A 17,232-nucleotide genomic window follows, 5' to 3' on the forward strand; every position below is an offset into this window, starting at 1 on the left:
GGCATTAAATCAATGGTGGTGATTAACTACGTTCCTATTATTCATGTTGCTTCTACAGGGCACAGGGCCTTGTCCAGAGTAGGTGCTCAGCACACAGTGAATCAATGAATGCTTGCTCTGGAGCCAGACTGCTCAGATTCCCATTCTGGCTCCACCACTTAACAGCTTTGTGATCAGGCAACTTATTTAATCTCCTTATGCTTGTTTCTTTCCCTGTAAAAAAGGGTCTCAGAGTCCTTAATTAATGAGGTTGCTGTGAGGGGGGTGAAATGAGCCGGCAGGTAGGAAGGGCTCAGAAATTAGGAGATGGGCAGCAGTAGCCCCAGCTGCAAGCCACACTCACAAGCATCATGTTCTGTCACACATGGTTGAGGCCACACTGCTCTCTGGTGGCCACACAGTGTAAATGCACATGCACACCCCGGGGGGGCCCCCCTCCACCCTAGGTCCAAGGTTGGAGAGACAGGACCGGGAGGAAGGTTTCCCCGCACCTGCCTTGGTGCCCACACACAGACACGATGACCTCTGTGTCCTCCTCCTTACCTCCCTTCGAATTGGGTCCAGGCTGCTCACCACAGCTGATTCAGCCACAGCCGGGTGTTCGGCCAGAGCATTCTCCACCTCTGCGGGCCCGATGCGGTACCTGCAGGATCAATGGCTCCTTGGTTTCTGAGTGGCTGCCAGGGCCGGGTGACCCAGGCCCTCAAGTCTCATGTTTTGGAGGGTCACCTCGTCCCTTGTCACATAGGATAACTGTCACAGGAAGCCAGATACCTGTGCCCTGGCTCTGTCATGGGCCCCAAACGTGAAGAATGGGCACTCTGTGCTGAGAAATACAACACTCACATGCTCCCCAGAGTTTCTCACCTCACTGTCTCTGCTCAGGGAGGAGGGTGAATGTTTAGTCCTCCCCGAGCTCTGGGGCTGGGCTCAAGCAGCTTCCCTTGGCATGAAACCTAGTAGAAGCCTCGGCCTTTATCTTAAACATTCATGCAAATTCTGCATACTCTTCCCCATTATATTAGCATGTTTTAGAAATTTAAAAGGTAAACACACTCAACTTCCCTGAAATATCCAAGAGAACTTGTTACTCTGGTACAATGTGTCATTTTTTTTTCTTTCCAAATCACGTTAAGGTTTAGGGACAACTGACTTGGAGCCAGACAGCTTTGGTAAATCTTGGTTGTACCCAGCACTCTTTGAAACTTTAAGGAACTTTATTCACTAGTCAGTAACCCAGTACCTTCATCTGTAAAATGGGCAAAATTGCATCTACCTTCTAGCATTGAGAGCTGGGTTATATAAAGCACTGCAGAGTGTGCGTCCCCATAGTAAGTGCCTCATAAAGGTTTATGTTGTTGTTATCTATTATTAAAATTTTCAGTGATTGTTGTGTCCCATTAGAGGAGCCAAACATAGAGGAAGCTTCCTCAACCAATAAGGGCCTAAGTAACGTCTTCCTTCCAAATTCCTTAAATTGCATAATGTCTCATTATGGTTCGCCTTGCAGACCTCTTGAACTACATTTTGATAGACTTTTCTGGATGCAGGGCTTGGGGGAGGTACACAGGTATCCCCAGAAAAGGGCCCCATGGACAGAGCTCTGTTCAGAGTTAGACTGAGCTAACCATCACCAAGCTTGGATGAATGTCAGAACAAGCTAGATCCCATGAGGCATGTGAGGGTGATGCCTCCCGGCTCAGGTCAGCCATACCTACCCAGAGGCATTGATGATGTCATCGTTCCTCCCCAGGAACCAGATGTAGCCCTCTTCATCCATAGGTGCTCTATCTCCAGAGTTGTAAAAGTCCCCACACTCCACTTCGGCTGTCTTTACTGGGTTGTCCTGCAAAGACAACAATACCCCTTTGTTGAAGGCAATGAGTTTAGAGATGATGAGCCACAACCTGGTGCTCAGATCTGGGTCTGGATCCCGCTCCTGGCTCTACTTGGCACCTGGGCAAGTTTTGTAATCTCTCTGAGTCTACTTTCATTATATCCAAGTACTCAATGAACACTACTTGTCAATTAGTGAACAATATTGAGCCAATTTTAAGGATAATTTCTTAAAGTAACAACTCACTTTTGTGTGGCATTCTAGTATAACAAAATTTCCACTAGAACATGGACCCTGTGTATTTTATTTATTGTTCTCAGCTTAGCATTCACATAGTGCCTGGACAAATGAGAGGTGTCAATAAACTTTTGTTAAATGAATTTCCTTCCCAAAATACTACCTCATCTGATCCTCCCAGAAAACCTACAAGGCTTTTATTTTTCTAATTAAACTGTTTATTTTAAGATCATTGTATATTTGCAGGGTACCTGGGAGGCTCATTCGGTTGGGCAGATAACTCTTGATTTCTGCTCAGGTCATAATCTCAGGGTTGTGAGATCGAGCCCTGTGTAGGGCTCTGCACTCAGCATGGAGCCTGCTTGAGATTCTCTGTCTCCCTCCGCCCCTTCCCTAACTAATGCACACATGCATGCATACATGTTCTCTCTCTCTCTCAAATAAATAAATAAATCTTTTTTAAAAAGACAATTATATATTTGCATGCAGTTATAAGAAATAACACAGAGAGATCCTGTGTGTCACTTACTCAGTTTTCTCCAATGGTAGCATCTTGCAAAACTACAGTTCAATATCACAACCAGGATATTGACATTGCTACAGTCCACCAATCTCACTTAGATCTCCCAGCAGTTTACTTTTACTTTTTTGTGTGTGTCTACGTGTATTTTATCAAATGTGCATCCACCACCAGAGTCAAGTTACAGAAGACTCCCGTCATCCTGAGGATCTCCTGTGTTGCTCTTTTATATCTACACCCATCTCCCTCATCTTTTCCCTCCCTCCAAATCCCTAAGCCCTTGACAGGGACTGATCTATTCCCTAGTTTTATAATTTTGTCACTTTAAGAATGTTACATAAATGGAATCCTATAGTATGTAATCTTTTGGGACTAGCTCTGTTTTTATTTTTTTCACTCAGTATAATTTTCTGGAAATTCATCCAGCTTCTTATGTTCATCAATACTTTGTTCTATTTACTGCTAAATGGTACTTCATGTTATGGATGGACCACAGTTTGGGTGTCAACCCATTGAAGGGCATCTGGGTTGTTTCCAGTTTGGGGCTATTGTGAATAAAGCTGCTCTCAACATTCATGTGCAGGTTTTATGTGAGGCTAGATTTTTATAGGCCATAACAGAAGAAATGAATGCTCAGAGAAGCACAATAACTCACTCAAAGTCACTCAGCTGGTCAGTGGTAGGGTTGGTATTTGAATTTAATTCTTGCTCCACAGCCTTTGTACTCAACCACTAAGCAATGTGTTGAGATCATCCCTCTCATGAAACATGAAATGATTTGAAAAGGGTCCAGGAAAAAAAAATTAAAAAAAAAACATTGAATGACATCCCATTTTAGGTTCCCTTCCAATTGTTCTGATTGTATTAAGGAGACTGTCTGACATGTTTTTAAAAGCTCTGGAACTATCAAGAGTAAGGTTCAGGACTGGAGCTTTTAGTGGGAACAGGGTTTAGCTAGAATTCAAGAAAAACTGTTTTGTTTGCATTGTAGTTATAGTTATAATTGCCTTCTGTTTTTGGCAAATCATACTGTTTTCCATTTGTGATACCGATTAACTTTTTAAAAAACATATGTTTTATTTTTTTAAAAGATTTTATTTATTTATTTGACAGAGAGAGACACAGCGAGAGAGGAAACACAAGCAAGGGGAGTGGGAGAGGGAGAAGCAGGCTTCCCGCGGAGCAGGGAGCCCGATGCGGGGCTCTATCCAAGGACCCTGGGATCATGACCTGAACCGAAGGCAGATGCTTAACGACTGAGCCACTCAGGTGCCCCAAAAAACAGATGTTTTAAAGTAAAATAATGATTATTGTGTGCATCTGTTCTAACCCCTTCAGGGGGCTGCCTGAAGGACAGGTGCAAGGAACTCACTTTATGTAACTCAGAAAAAAGCAACAAGCACGGCTCATAGAAGCTACCAGGCAAACTACAAAAGTGAAGTTGCCTGAGGTAAGAGATTATGGGTGGAGATATACAACAGACCATCAAGGTCTGGGGGAGATGCTGGAGTGAGTTTTTGGGGTTTTTTTGTTTTTTGTTTTTGAAATTAGGATGTTCAAGACAGCTATATGCATGGGGGAATTAAGACAGCCATGAACATGCCTGGGCAAGATGCATGCTCAGCAAAGTCCTGAGAAAACCGTAAGCTTTCATCTCAGGCTGATCCCTAGGCTCAGAGCAAGTCCAGCTAAGTGGTGAAGGAGTATCCCAGCACAGAGCCAATCTGCACAGTGGTTGTTCTCTCTTCTTTTTTGGTTGGTGATGTTTTTCTTTGTTCATTTGAGCTCCTGCCCCTCAAGGAAATCTCTGTCAAAACATTAACTGAACACGAGCTAAAGGATCAGAAACCTCAGTAATCACACATGACAAACAATAGTCTTTAAAGAATCTGCAAAAGTACCACAACAAAGGACTACGATAGCCTTCAACAGTCCAAAATCAAAAACAAAACAATGAAACCCCAGCAACCTCAACCCCCAGGGAAGTGGGAGAATCTGATTTCTAGAGTTCACTCATATGTGGAATTTAAGAAACAAAACAAATGAACATTGGGGAAAAAAGAGGGGAAAGCTAAGAAACTGACTCTTAACTGTAGAGAACAAAGTGATGGTAACCAGAGGGGAGGGGCAGGGGGATGGGTGAAATAGGTGATGGGGATTAAGGAGTGCACTCCTTAGGATGAGCACTGGCTGATGTATGTAAGTGATGAATCACTAAATTCTGTACCTGAAACTAATATTGCACTGTATGTTGACTAAGTGGAATTTAAATAAAAACTTGGAAGAAATAATAAGTCAAACGTGTTAAATGATCAAAAACTAAGAGAAAAAATGAACAAAGAACTAAAAAACAGAAAAAATTATATATGGACAAAAGAAATTAAAAAATGATTCTATTTAGAATAGCAACAAAATGAATATAATACTAAGAATAAATTTAGTCAAGAAAGTGAAAGACTTGTACACTGAAAAATAAAAATTTTTGCTGAAAGAAATGAAAGAAGGTATCAATAAATGGAAAGACATACTGTATTAATTGGAGACTTAATATTAAGATGACAATACTACCCAAAGCCATCTTCAGGTTCAATGCACTCCCTATCAAAATCTCAGTGGTATAGAAATATTCATCCTAAAATTCATATGAGATCTTGACGGATCCCAAATAGCCAAGACAATCTTTTAAAGGGAGAAGAAAGTTCTTCTTTTCAGGGAGAAGAGCTTACACTACTGATTTTTAAACTTACTGCAAAACTATAGATTTCATATGAAATCTTGACGGATCCCAGATAGCCAAGACAAACTTTTAAAGGGAGAAGAAAGTTCTTCTTTCCAGGGAGAAGAGCTTACACTACTGATTTTTAAACTTACTGCAAAACTATAGATTTCATATGAAATCTTGACGGATCCCAGATAGCCAAGACAATCTTTTAAAGGGAGAAGAAAGTTCTTCTTTCCAGGGAGAAGAGCTTACACTACTGATTTTTAAACTTACTGCAAAACTATACTGGAAATAATCTAAATGTCTATTAAGAAATTGATGGATATACAAAATATGGTACACCCATACAAAACTGGCATAAAAAAAAAAAAAGACACATAGATGATTGGAATAAAATAGAGAACCCAGAAAGAAATCCTCACATATATTGTCAATGGCTTTTAGGCAAAAACGCCAAGACCATTCAGTGGGAAGAGTCAATCTTTTCAACAAATGGCACTGAGAAACTTAGATGTTCAGATGCAAATGAATGCAGTTACCTTATACACCATATACACAAATTAACTCAAAATGGATCAAAAACCTAAACACAAGAGCTAAAATTCTGAAACTCTTAGAAGAAAACATAGGGGGAAGTCTTCATGATTTTGGATTTGACAATTATTTATTGACTATGACACCGAAAGCACAGGAAACAAAAGAAAAAAATAGATAAAATGTTCCTCATCAAATTTTTAGAATTTTACTTGAAAGGACACTATCAAAAGAGTGAAAAGACAATGCACTGAATGGGAGAAAATATTTGCAAAGCATATATCTTATGAGGGGTTCATATTCAGAATATATAAAGAGCTCTTACAAATCAACAACAAAACAAACAACCCAATTTTAAAAATAGGCAAAGGACTTGAATAGACAATTCTCCAGAGAAGGTACACAAATGGCCAATAAGCACATGAAAAGATGCTCAACATCACTAGTCATTAGGGAGATGAAAATCAAAACCACAATGAGATACCACATCACATGCCGTAGAATGACTATTATACACACAAAACAAACAAGCAAACCTGAAAAGAACAAGGTTTAGCAAGGATATGGAGAAACCGGAACACTTGTACATTGCTGATAGAAATATAAAATGGTGCAGCCACTGTGGAAAACATTTTGGCAGTTCCTCAAAAAGTTAAATATAGGGGCGCCAGGGTGGCTCAGTCATTGGGCGTCTGCCTTTGGCTCGGGTCATGATCCCAGGGTCCTGGCATCAAGCCCCACATCAGGCTCCCTGCTCAGCGTGGAGCCTGCTTCTCCCTCTCCCACTCCCCCCTGCTTATATTCCCTCTTTCACTGTCTCGCTGTCTCTCTCTCTCTGTCAAATAAATAAATAAAATCTTTTAAAAAAAAGTTAAATATAGAATTACCATATGATGCAGCAATTCCACTTTCAGGTATATATCCAAAAGAAGTGAAAGCAGGAACTCAAAACGGATACTTGCACACCAATGTTCATTGCAGCATTATTCACAGTAGCCAAAAGATGGAAATAATCTAAATGTCTATTAAGAAATTGATGGATATACAAAATATGGTACACCCATACAATACCATTCAGCCTGAAAAAAAATGACATTTGGTCACATGCTACAACATGGATGAACCTTGAAAACATGTGCTAGGTGAGATAAGCCAGACACAAAAGGGCAAATGTTGTAAAATTCCACTTAATAGAGGTAACTAAAACAGGCAAATTCTTAAAGCCAAAAAGTGTATTAAAGGTTACCAAATGCTGCGGATATGAGGAGGAGGGGGGAGTTATTATTTAATGGGAACAGAGTCTCCATTTGGGATGGAAAAAATTTCTGGAGATGCATGGTGGTAACTGTACAATGTTGTGATTTACTCAGTGCTGCTGAATTGTATGCTTAAAAATGGTGAAAAGGGTAAATTTTATATATTTTACCTCGGTAAAGAAAAGAAAGGAAAAAAGCAAACAAATCTCAGTGGAGGAGTGACAACATATAGTCAAGAGAGCATGTGAAATGGGGTATATATCTACATAGGTGTGGGCATAGAGGAGGACATCTTTGTAAAATAAAATATGTTATTTCCAACTAAAAAAAAAACTGATGTTGCTCTGGACCATCCCAGTTTAATTTAACCAGAATCTCTATGGTTGGATCCAAGAATTATTTTTTTAAATCTTCTCAACTGATTCTAACATACAGGCAGGGTTGAGAACCACTGATCTATATATCTGTTACTCTGTTTATTTTCTCTTTTATCCAAGCCTAAAATCGTACTACTGTGAATTAAGGCTAGGGCCTGCATTATTTGCTTTTGGTCAATAATGGCACAAAAGGAGCAGCACCACCCACCCCCAAGGCATAGAGTGAGGCCAACAGGGACACCAACGGTTGTTCCTGTGGAGAAAGGAGACGGGTCTGAGATCAACTTCAAGGTCTGTCCACTCTCCCCTGACAATCTCGGAAGCTGAGAATTTGGTCAAGAGTTTCAGGTTTCCTTAGAGCCTGTCACAGTTTTATGTAATCCCTGGATCTTACGTAGGGTTTGGGAACCAAAAAGATGTGGGTTTGAATCCTAGACCTGCCATTTATTTGACGTGGGGAAAACATACAAAGCTTCCGATCTGCAGTTTCTTCCTCTGTGAAGTGGGGGCACCACTGTCCTCTCTGGAGGCTCAGCAAGGTTAACAGATTTGTGCACAGCCTGTTGGTAAGTGGGACTGTAGGATCTGAACTCAGTCAAAGCTTCCTGCATACTCAACCTCAAGAGATCATTGGACGGGCGCCTGGGTGGCTCAGTCGTTAGGCGTCTGCCTTCGGCTCAGGTCATGATCCCAGGGTCCCGGGATCAAGTCCCACATCGGGCTCCCTGCTCAGCGGGAAGCCTGCTTCTCCCTCTCCCACGCCCCCTGCTTGTGTTCCTTCTCTCACTGTGTCTTTCTCTGTCAAATAAATAAATAAAATCTTTAAAAAAAAAAAAAAAAGAGAGATCATTGGAACCCAAGTCTGGGGTGCTTCTTTCTACCCTGTCAGCACTTAAGTGTCAGACGGTTTCGGACAGGAAAGGATGTGAGAACACACTAGGAGCTTAGAGATTAGTTAGAAGAGGCTTCATTGAGTTGGAGTGACTGAAGGGAGGTGTGAAGAAGGCTCGTGTTGCAGAGTTGTATCCACCCCCTTAGCACCCACACTGCTCCCTGAAGGGGTTTTGGGGGCCTGGAAGTGGGCAGGTGAGGATCCCCACTTACTTCGTAGCCCATGAAGAGGCCAATGGGCTTGGTGGGCTTCATCCTGATGCCAGTGCTGCCTTCAGTGTTGAACGGCAGGCTGTTGCCCTTGTCGTCAATGATCTGGAGCAACAGGCTGCGAATCCCACCCTGTAGGGCCACCCCAACACGCCTGCCCCACCCACACAGTACCGGACTATTTGTGTGACACTGGTGAGAATAAATGGGGGGAGGAGCCCTGTTGGGAAATAGATTACAGCTGTCAGAAGAGTTTGAAGTCAGGAAGTGGTGAAACCCAAGTTATGGGTCTACTGGTCTCATGGACATGCAGACGTGGCAAACGTGTCTTCAAGCTAGAAAACACAGATCAGGGAAAACTAGAAGCACCAGCTGATGGAGAGAGCTGCCAGGGCTCCCTCCAGGTGCTCTGGTCCCATCTGTTGTGTATGAGGCTTCCGGCTGCCAGGCTGAGCAGCATTCATGCCCAGGATACTGCAGTTCTCAACTGAAGCCTCCCCAGGAAATCGGCGGGAAAACAGGAGGAGAGGAAGAAGGACAACACCTGGGGTGGGGGTGGGGTGGAGTGGGCACAGCTGGTTCTGTCACCTGGTGTCCCACAATTGTCCAATCCCAGCTGAGCCCTAACTGCACCCAGCAAATGCCTTTAGGACCAGACCTGGACGTCGAAGGCGGGGGATGCCTTTCCCGATGGAACCCGACTTGATCTTCATTCCACGGAGAGTGCCACAACTTACTCCCTATTCATAAAAGAAAGAAAATGGGGTTGGTCAAAGAGTCCAGGCTGATTACAAAGCATTAAGAACCACACACAGCATCCTCACTCATCCATGTCATTCGATGCTATGCAAAGAACCCTTATGGGGAAGCTAGAAGGCCCAGATTCTAGGTGCAAGGCATTGACCCAATTCTGGTCAGCAGATACTCACCACACCTGACATGGACTGGGCCTGTGCTAGCTCCTGGGGCTACCGGGTCCAGTGGGAGGGGCCAAAAAAGAAGCAAAGGGGTGAGCCCGGGGCTGTGGGCATGTAATGTGAGGTGTGGAGTACGCACTGTATGTCAGACATGTGTCCGTTTGTTAGAGGAAGGCCATGACATCATTTAACATTGACTCAGGCTGTTAAACAGTGATAGGAACACTGTCTCAACGACTCAGAGCTGTGCTGAGAATATTCAGATTGTGTTGTCCCCTCTGCTAGGCAACTGCCCCACCCCCATTTATCTTCCTGATGAACTTTATTCCTCCTTTATGGTACTCTAAAATATCTTTCTAAAGCTAAGCCAGACCAGGATTTGAATCTTTTTTTTTTCTTTTTAAGATTTTGTGTGTTTATTTGAGAGAGAGAAAAACGAGAGACAGAGTAGGGGTGGAGGGGGAGGGGCAGAGGGAGAGGGAGAAGCAGACTCCCCAGCTGAGCAGGGAGCCCAATGCGGGGCTCGATCCCAGGACCCCAGGACCACTACCCAAGCCAAAGGCAAATGCTTAACCGACTGAGCCACCCAAGGATTTGAATCTTGACTCCAGCTATGTGCCAATTAATCCCCTTTCATCTTCTCCTCTGTAAAGGGGGGTAATTACAACACTTAGCTCTCATAGTACCTGTGAGTGTGTGGAAAACTCTTCACACAGTGCCTGGCACACCAAGTTAGTTCCATACACAGTTACAACTAGCTATTATTCTGGCCCCAAGAAAAGTCAGTTGGGAGATTCTCCTTCTGTAGTATTTCTTCCCACACTTCCATTGTAGCCAACAGAGCATTATACTTCTTTTTTTAAAAATATTTATCCATTTATTTTAGAGAGAGAGAAAGAGCTCAAGAGTGCTTGAATGGGGTTTGGGGGGCAGAGGGAGAGAGAGTCTTAAGCAGACTCCCTGCTGAGCATGGAGCTCTATGCGGGGGCTCAATCCCACGACCCATGAGATCACCACCTAAGCTGAAACCAAGAGTCGGAAGCTCAACCCACTGAGCCAACCAGGAGCTCCCAATTATACTTATTTTTGCTTGTCTGTTTCCCTCAGTGGATAACAAGCATCCTGAGAATAGAGATTGTCCCATTCATCTCTACTATCCTAGCATCTAGGGCTACATTACTTAAAAACAAGAGTAACGGCAAGGTGAGCATGTACAAGAGGTTGGACATTGTAGCCAGAGCTTTATATACTTCCTTTCATTTCCCTTATCACAACCCAGCGAGACTGGGTTATATTTCCATTTTGGAGACAGAGAAGCAGAGACTCTGGAAGGTTCAATGCTATGCCAATGGTCTTGAAGCCTGTAATTGGCAAGCTGAGATTTGAACCGGGGTCTGAGTTCCTGAGAGGGAAAGCTCTTTCTCCTTTACTATGTTGCTGCTCACAGTACAGGCATGTGGAAAATGTTCCATAGATGAGTCAGTGGCTATGAAAATACTTTGTGAAATACAGCACCACCTGGGTATAAGGCAGTATTCTGTTGTTGCAAATAGTTGATACAAAGGAACCTGGATCATGGGTATATTGTAGTTCTCATCCCACCCTCCTCCTTGTCCAAATATAAACTATGAAACATACAAGAACTAACCTAGAGTCTTAATATTTCTTAGGCCTGGAAGCAGACCAATTAACTGATGATTTAAAAGCATATTTTTTTGCAAAAAGTCAGACAAGTATGTGAATTGAGGCTAAAATAGTCATTTTGCTCCAGCTCCTGAGGTGGTAGTCATCTGTCTGTCAGTTACAGGGATAACAAGGAGGCTGGGCAAAGTGGCCCAGCAACAGAAATGACTTGAGAATTGTGTTGGAAGAAAGATACCTGCCCCTGCCCCTACTATCATTAATAACGTTTTTGTGGTTCAAGACATGCCTGATACTCTGAATGCCCTGTCACCTGGCTAGTCAGTGATGCCTTTGGGAGTCACACTGTGTGTGTGTGTGTGTTTGTGTGTGTCTGTGTGTGTGTGTTGGTATATACAGGAAGTTTCTGCTCCCTCCCCTACTCTAGCTAGTGTCCCACAATCAAACCTGTGTGCTGTCCACGTGAACACCAGAAATGAACTGCTGGGGCCAGCTCCTGGCTGCCTGTGGTTGCCACCCTAGGAAGGGATGAAGTAGGCAGGACTTGCAGATGGTGGGCTCCATGTTACTGGAGAGAACCTCCCATCCCGCCACCCTTCCTGGGCTCCCTAGAGCTAATGATCACAAGGATGGTAGCACCATGTCCTTACACCCCTTTTCAAAGTTTTGTCCAATAGTTTTCAGTACATTGGCCTCTTGACAAACTGATGAGCTGTGAATTGTCTTTGTGCAAATTGATTTGGGGCAAATTAGCCTAGAATTCTGAAGCCTCCCATTGGCTTCAAGCAATGCTGTGAGCAGAGTGGGGCCTCTGCACATACATGGTTCAGCTCGTCTGCTGGGCTCAGTGGCTCAGCACATCCTGACTGACCAAGAAAGTACCATCTACCTACTGTTTCTGACTGTCCGTAGACCTCGTAGAGCAGAAGACCTGTCCATTTTCTCCACTGCTCTTGATCCTCCGGCAGCAGAGCCTCCTCGCCAGCACTGCAGTGCTCCAGGGTAGGGAACCTGAGACTTAGGGGAAGGCAAAGTGACAAGAGAACTTGCAATCAGGCCTTGGATGTTCTGCCCCAGGCCCAGAGTGTTAAGACTCAGAGCCTCGTCATCTGGATCATTCATGCTTCTGCTTCCTCATGTTCTTACTTGCCTTTTGGGCAATTTGCTGGTGGTCAAAGCCAACTCACTTCCTGTCAGTTCATGTTAACTCTTCTGGCAAGGGCTGGGTGGTGGTGGTGAGGCTAATGGGTTTGGATCAAAGGTTTGGATCAACTTTGGAAGTTGACATAAAAAGATGGCAAAGATGTATTTATCAGACCTTGTCTTCACATTCTCTGTGGCTATGAGGGGTATTTTATAAACTGTAATGTGATGGGGGATAAAACCCCAAGAGCATGTTAGGATGCTAACAGAACTGCATTGCCTTCTCTGAAGGGTAGGGTCATGTGAATTGAAGGGCTTTTGTATTTCTGAGCAGAGAATGCAAGTTAGAGGGTAGAAATGAATTGCCCAGGACATCAAGGAAGACTGGGATGCGTGTAGGAAAGGAGAGAAGGGTTATTGTAGCAGCCCTGAGAGAAAGAATTTCAGGGAGCCAAAAAGTTGGCTGTGAACATCTGTAGTAGGTACATTGCATGATGTAAATCCTCTTCTTCATTTTTCCCCGTAAAATTTTCTGCTTATAAAAAAACAACCACAAAATAATGATGGATTCCCTGAAGGACGTGCGGAGAAGTGATTGAGGTCTGAGTACCAGGTGGCCTGGGGCTGAGCCGGGTCAGCTCTTGGGGATGAGAGAGGTAGCAGACATCTGGTTCACCTTCTCATCCTCATCACGCTGTCCTGGTACATCAGAGTCAGAGTCAGGGACAGGAGGGCTGAGGTCACTGAGGGTGTCTTCTTCATTCTTCTGTAGCTTTATCCAAAGTAGGTAAAATGGGCAGATTCTCTGATGCAGTCATTAGCTATGCTTTGGTTGTATTTTTACTGGGTTTGGACAAAGATCATCGACTGAGGAATGTTCAAAAAGTAGCTTAATATGAGCTTTGAAATACAGATGGAAACAGGATCCAAATCGCTTGAGGCTTCATGAATAAAATCAAAACTGTGTTTCAGAGTTAGCTTCATAAGGGTAGCCATAGAACACCTTAATATTTTAATTCTATATTTAAGACATGTTACTCTGATTTTTGAAGTAGCCGTTTTAATCTCAGACTCTTTAAAAGATACATAAATGCCCATAAGTTTCAAAGAGCAGGTTTCAGTTTAGCTGAAATTAACCTGCAAACATGGGGAAATGCAAAAATAAAACTCTACAGTAAGATAACACTATATATCCATCAGATTGACAAAAATTAAAAACTCTGACAATAACAAATATTGCCAATGTTATGGAACAATGGGAATTCTCCTCTCCTGTTAATGGGAGCATTTCAATACTTTGGAAAATCGCATGGTAAAATGTCATGTCAGTGTGAACTAGCAATTCGTCTTCCAGAAAAATGCTACAGAAATGCATGCTTATATGCACCAGCGTACATGTACAAGAATCCAATGCAGCATGAATCACTAATAGCCCCAAAATGAAAACTACCCAGTGTCCATTAATGGTAGAACAGATAAAAAACACATGATGTTTTTATACAATGGGATATTATGCAGCGATGAAAATTAACTACAGCAACCTGCAGCAACATCGACACATCTTAAAAACATAATGCTGAAAAAAGAAGCCAAATATTACAGAGTAATATCTGATTACACACATAAAGGTCAAAAGCAAGTAAAATATGATAATTTGTTTAGGGGTATTTCCTTAGGAGGTAAACTATAAGGGAAAACAAGGAAATGAACACCATAAAAGTCAAGATAGTAAATTCCTTTAGGGAAGAAAGAGAACCATGAAGAGATCTCTGGGGTGTGGGCAATATTCTATTTTTCTGATTCAGTGAGTGGTGACACAGGTGTTTTTCAACAATTCATTAATCTATACATTTATGTCTTATGTATTTTTCTGTATGTTTGTCCTTGCATAAGAAAAAGTTTAAAAAAGAATAAACCCACAATGATGCAAGGCTTACTGAGTGTTTCATTTGGATCTTGGAGTCGTGCTTTAATGAACTAATTATCACCACCAACACTTATCCCACACACACACCCCTCAAAGAACCACAGTTAAAAATAGACCATGGTACATTGGATTCCTTAAATTCCTACCCAAAGATTGTTATGACCAGCTACCACCACTTCTACTATACCTGGTAGAACTGTGCCATAGAATCATTCGATATACGAATGGCACAGCAAAGCAATGGGTGATGGGGTATTTGAACAACATCTAGAAAATGAGAAAAGAAGGAATTTTATTTTTATAATAAAGATTTAAAATATCAGTTAATTATTAGCATTTTAATTCTGATCTCCCCTCTAAGGAGAGCCCATTATTTATTTAATTCTTTCAATAGACCTATACTGAGCATGAATTTTGTACATGGCATGCATCAGGCACTGTTGGGCAAAAGCAAGAAGAGTAAGATAACATCCCAACTGAGAGTAAGTAGTAATAGAGGAGATAAAACAGGACTCACATGGTAAGAAGGAAATTGGTAGATGTCATAAGAGAGATTGGAAGAAGGAGAACATAGCAGAGGGACATATTCCTTTTGAATGGGTGATCCAGGGACCTCATGGAACAGGGGGCATTTAGTTGGGGTATTTAACAAATGGAATGGTGTCTACAGGCAGAGGAAGGGGCGGGGTGGTTCTTGCAGATAGAAGGAGTAACAGGAGTAAAGTTTCCAGAGTTGAAGAAACATTTAAGTGAAGTCAAATAATACGGTTTATTTAGACAGGAGAGGAACAGGAAGTAAATTTAGGAAGATTGGGGTTAGTTGGAGCCAGATTATATAGAGTCTAAAATGTCTGGTATTCACTGTTGTTTTACTAGAGGTGGGAGTCTTTCAGTTTCAGATCAGGGTGGAGATACACTGGGAGAACAAGGAACACTAAAGAGGAGAGAATGTGGGTTTGGGGTCAGCCTGCTTGACTTCAATCCTGTTACTAATTCCTCTGCAACTCTGTTTCCTCATCTGTAAAATGAGAATATCTGTATCTTCCACACAGAACCACAGGGAGGTGTAATGGGTACATGGGGGAAATCTGCGTCCACTTTCAGTCCTCTTTCGGAGTCCCATCAACCCTCCCTCCCTCCCTCCCTTCCTTCCTTCCTTTTTTCCAGTATAATTAACATACAGTGTTATATAGTTTCAGTTGTATAATATAGTGATTCAACAATTCTATATATGACTCAGTGCTCATTAAGGTAAGTGGACTCTTAATCTCCTTCACCAATTTCACCCATCCTCCCACTCACCTCCCCTCTGGTAGCCATCAGTTTGTTCTGTATAGTTATGAGTCTATTTTTTTATTTGTTTCTTTTTTTTCTGTTTGTTCGTTTTGTTTCTTAGATTCCACATGAGTAAAATCATATGGTATTTGTCTTTCTCTGACTTATTTCGCTTAGCATTATACCTGCTAGATCCATCCAAGTTGTTGCAAATGGCAAGAGTTCATTCTTTTTTTATGGCTGAGTAATATTCCATCATATCTATGCCTATCTATCTATCTCACATCTTCTTTATCCATTCATCTATGAATGGATACTTGGACTGCTTTAATAATTGGCTATTGTAAATAATACTGCAATAAACATAGGAGTGCATATATCCTTTTGAAATAGTGTTTTCATATTATTTGGGTAAATACCCAGTAGTGCAATTACTGAATCATATGGTAATTCTATTTTTAAGTTTTTGAGGAAACTCCATACTGTTTTCCATACTGCCTGCACCAGCTTGGATTCCCACCAGACAGTGCATGAGGGTTCCTTTTTATCCACATCCTTGCCAACACTTGTTGTTTCTTGTGTTGTTGAGTTTAGCCATTCTGACAGGTGTGAGATGATATCTCATTGTGGTTTTGATGTGCATTTCCCTGATGACGAATGATGTGGAGCATCTTTTCATGTGTTTCTGGGCCATCTAGATGTCTTCTTTAGAGAAATGTCTGCTCATGTCTTCTGCTCATTTTCAATTGGATTATTTGGGGGGTTTTGTGTTGAGTTAAATGGATAGTACATCTTTAGGGAGTGCCTGGGTGGCTCAGTCATTAAGTGTCTGCCTTTGGCTCAGGTCATGATCCTGGAGTCCCGGGATCAAGTCCCACATCCGGCTTCCTGCTCAGCAGGAGGCCTGCTTCTCCCTCTCCCACTCCCCCTGCTTGTATTCCCTCTCTTGCTGTCTCTCTGTCAAATAAATAAATAAAATCTTAAAAAATTTTAAAAAATGGATAGTACATTTTTAACTTAACACTCCTTCTTTCAATCAGTATCTCTCATCTTCAGTAAGAGGAACTGAAGCTAAAAATGTTATCATTAAAATCACAAAAGTAACAAATGAAAAATAAATTTGTAGAATTAATACTTTGAAATAGTTCAAGCTTAAAGCACACTGAGACTTTGGGACACCCATGTAGTGGAGGTGGTGGGGGGAAGGTGGATTCGGTGTTTGTTTGTTTGTTTGTTTTTTGTGCAGCTTTAAGCCTCGGGACTGGCAGGATGTGTGCAGTAAACAATGATAGAGAGGCAAATATTGACATGTGGCAGGGAATGAGAAATGGAAAATGCAGTCTGATGTGCTGGAGGGATCATCAGATGGACTTGGGGGAGATAAACAAGGGGGAATTTGCATGGAGGGAGAAGACTAGACCTAAGGCATAGTTTCAAGAACCCCCTGAATGGATGTGCATGCTGGTGAAATGGAAGTAGAGGAGATTGGTTAGAAGGAAGAGGAAGGGTGAGGGCAGACCCTTGGAGGACTGCAGTGTTCAGGAGTAAGCTGGGTGAAGAGGATGTGGCTGCAGCAAGTGGAGAATGTTCTATAGAGTAGTTTGATACTAAGGGAGGAAAGACAGGGTTGGTCCAGTGTGGAGCAGGGTGAAGGGAAGGTATTTTTTAGGATGGGGAACCATGAATATGTTTATGGACTCAGGGTACAGAGTTAATGAAGAGCAAGAGGCTGAAACTATGGGAGA

General features: G+C 42.3%; 1 protein-coding gene across 1 annotated transcript in view; it reads right to left on the reverse strand.

The window, feature by feature from the left end:
- ACSM1 (acyl-CoA synthetase medium chain family member 1) overlaps positions 1–17,232 on the reverse strand; it is a 41,823-nt gene that overhangs the window by 2,267 nt on the left and 22,324 nt on the right. Inside the window, 7 exon segments of the mRNA XM_036080824.2 lie at positions 544–643; positions 1,719–1,846; positions 8,588–8,689; positions 9,243–9,272; positions 9,274–9,324; positions 12,036–12,159; positions 14,400–14,479. Of these exon segments, the coding sequence (XP_035936717.2) occupies positions 544–643; positions 1,719–1,846; positions 8,588–8,689; positions 9,243–9,272; positions 9,274–9,324; positions 12,036–12,159; positions 14,400–14,479 (615 nt within the window).

Source organism: Halichoerus grypus, chromosome 6, assembly GCF_964656455.1.
Source record: "Halichoerus grypus chromosome 6, mHalGry1.hap1.1, whole genome shotgun sequence".
Taxonomy (NCBI): Eukaryota; Metazoa; Chordata; class Mammalia; order Carnivora; family Phocidae; genus Halichoerus; species Halichoerus grypus.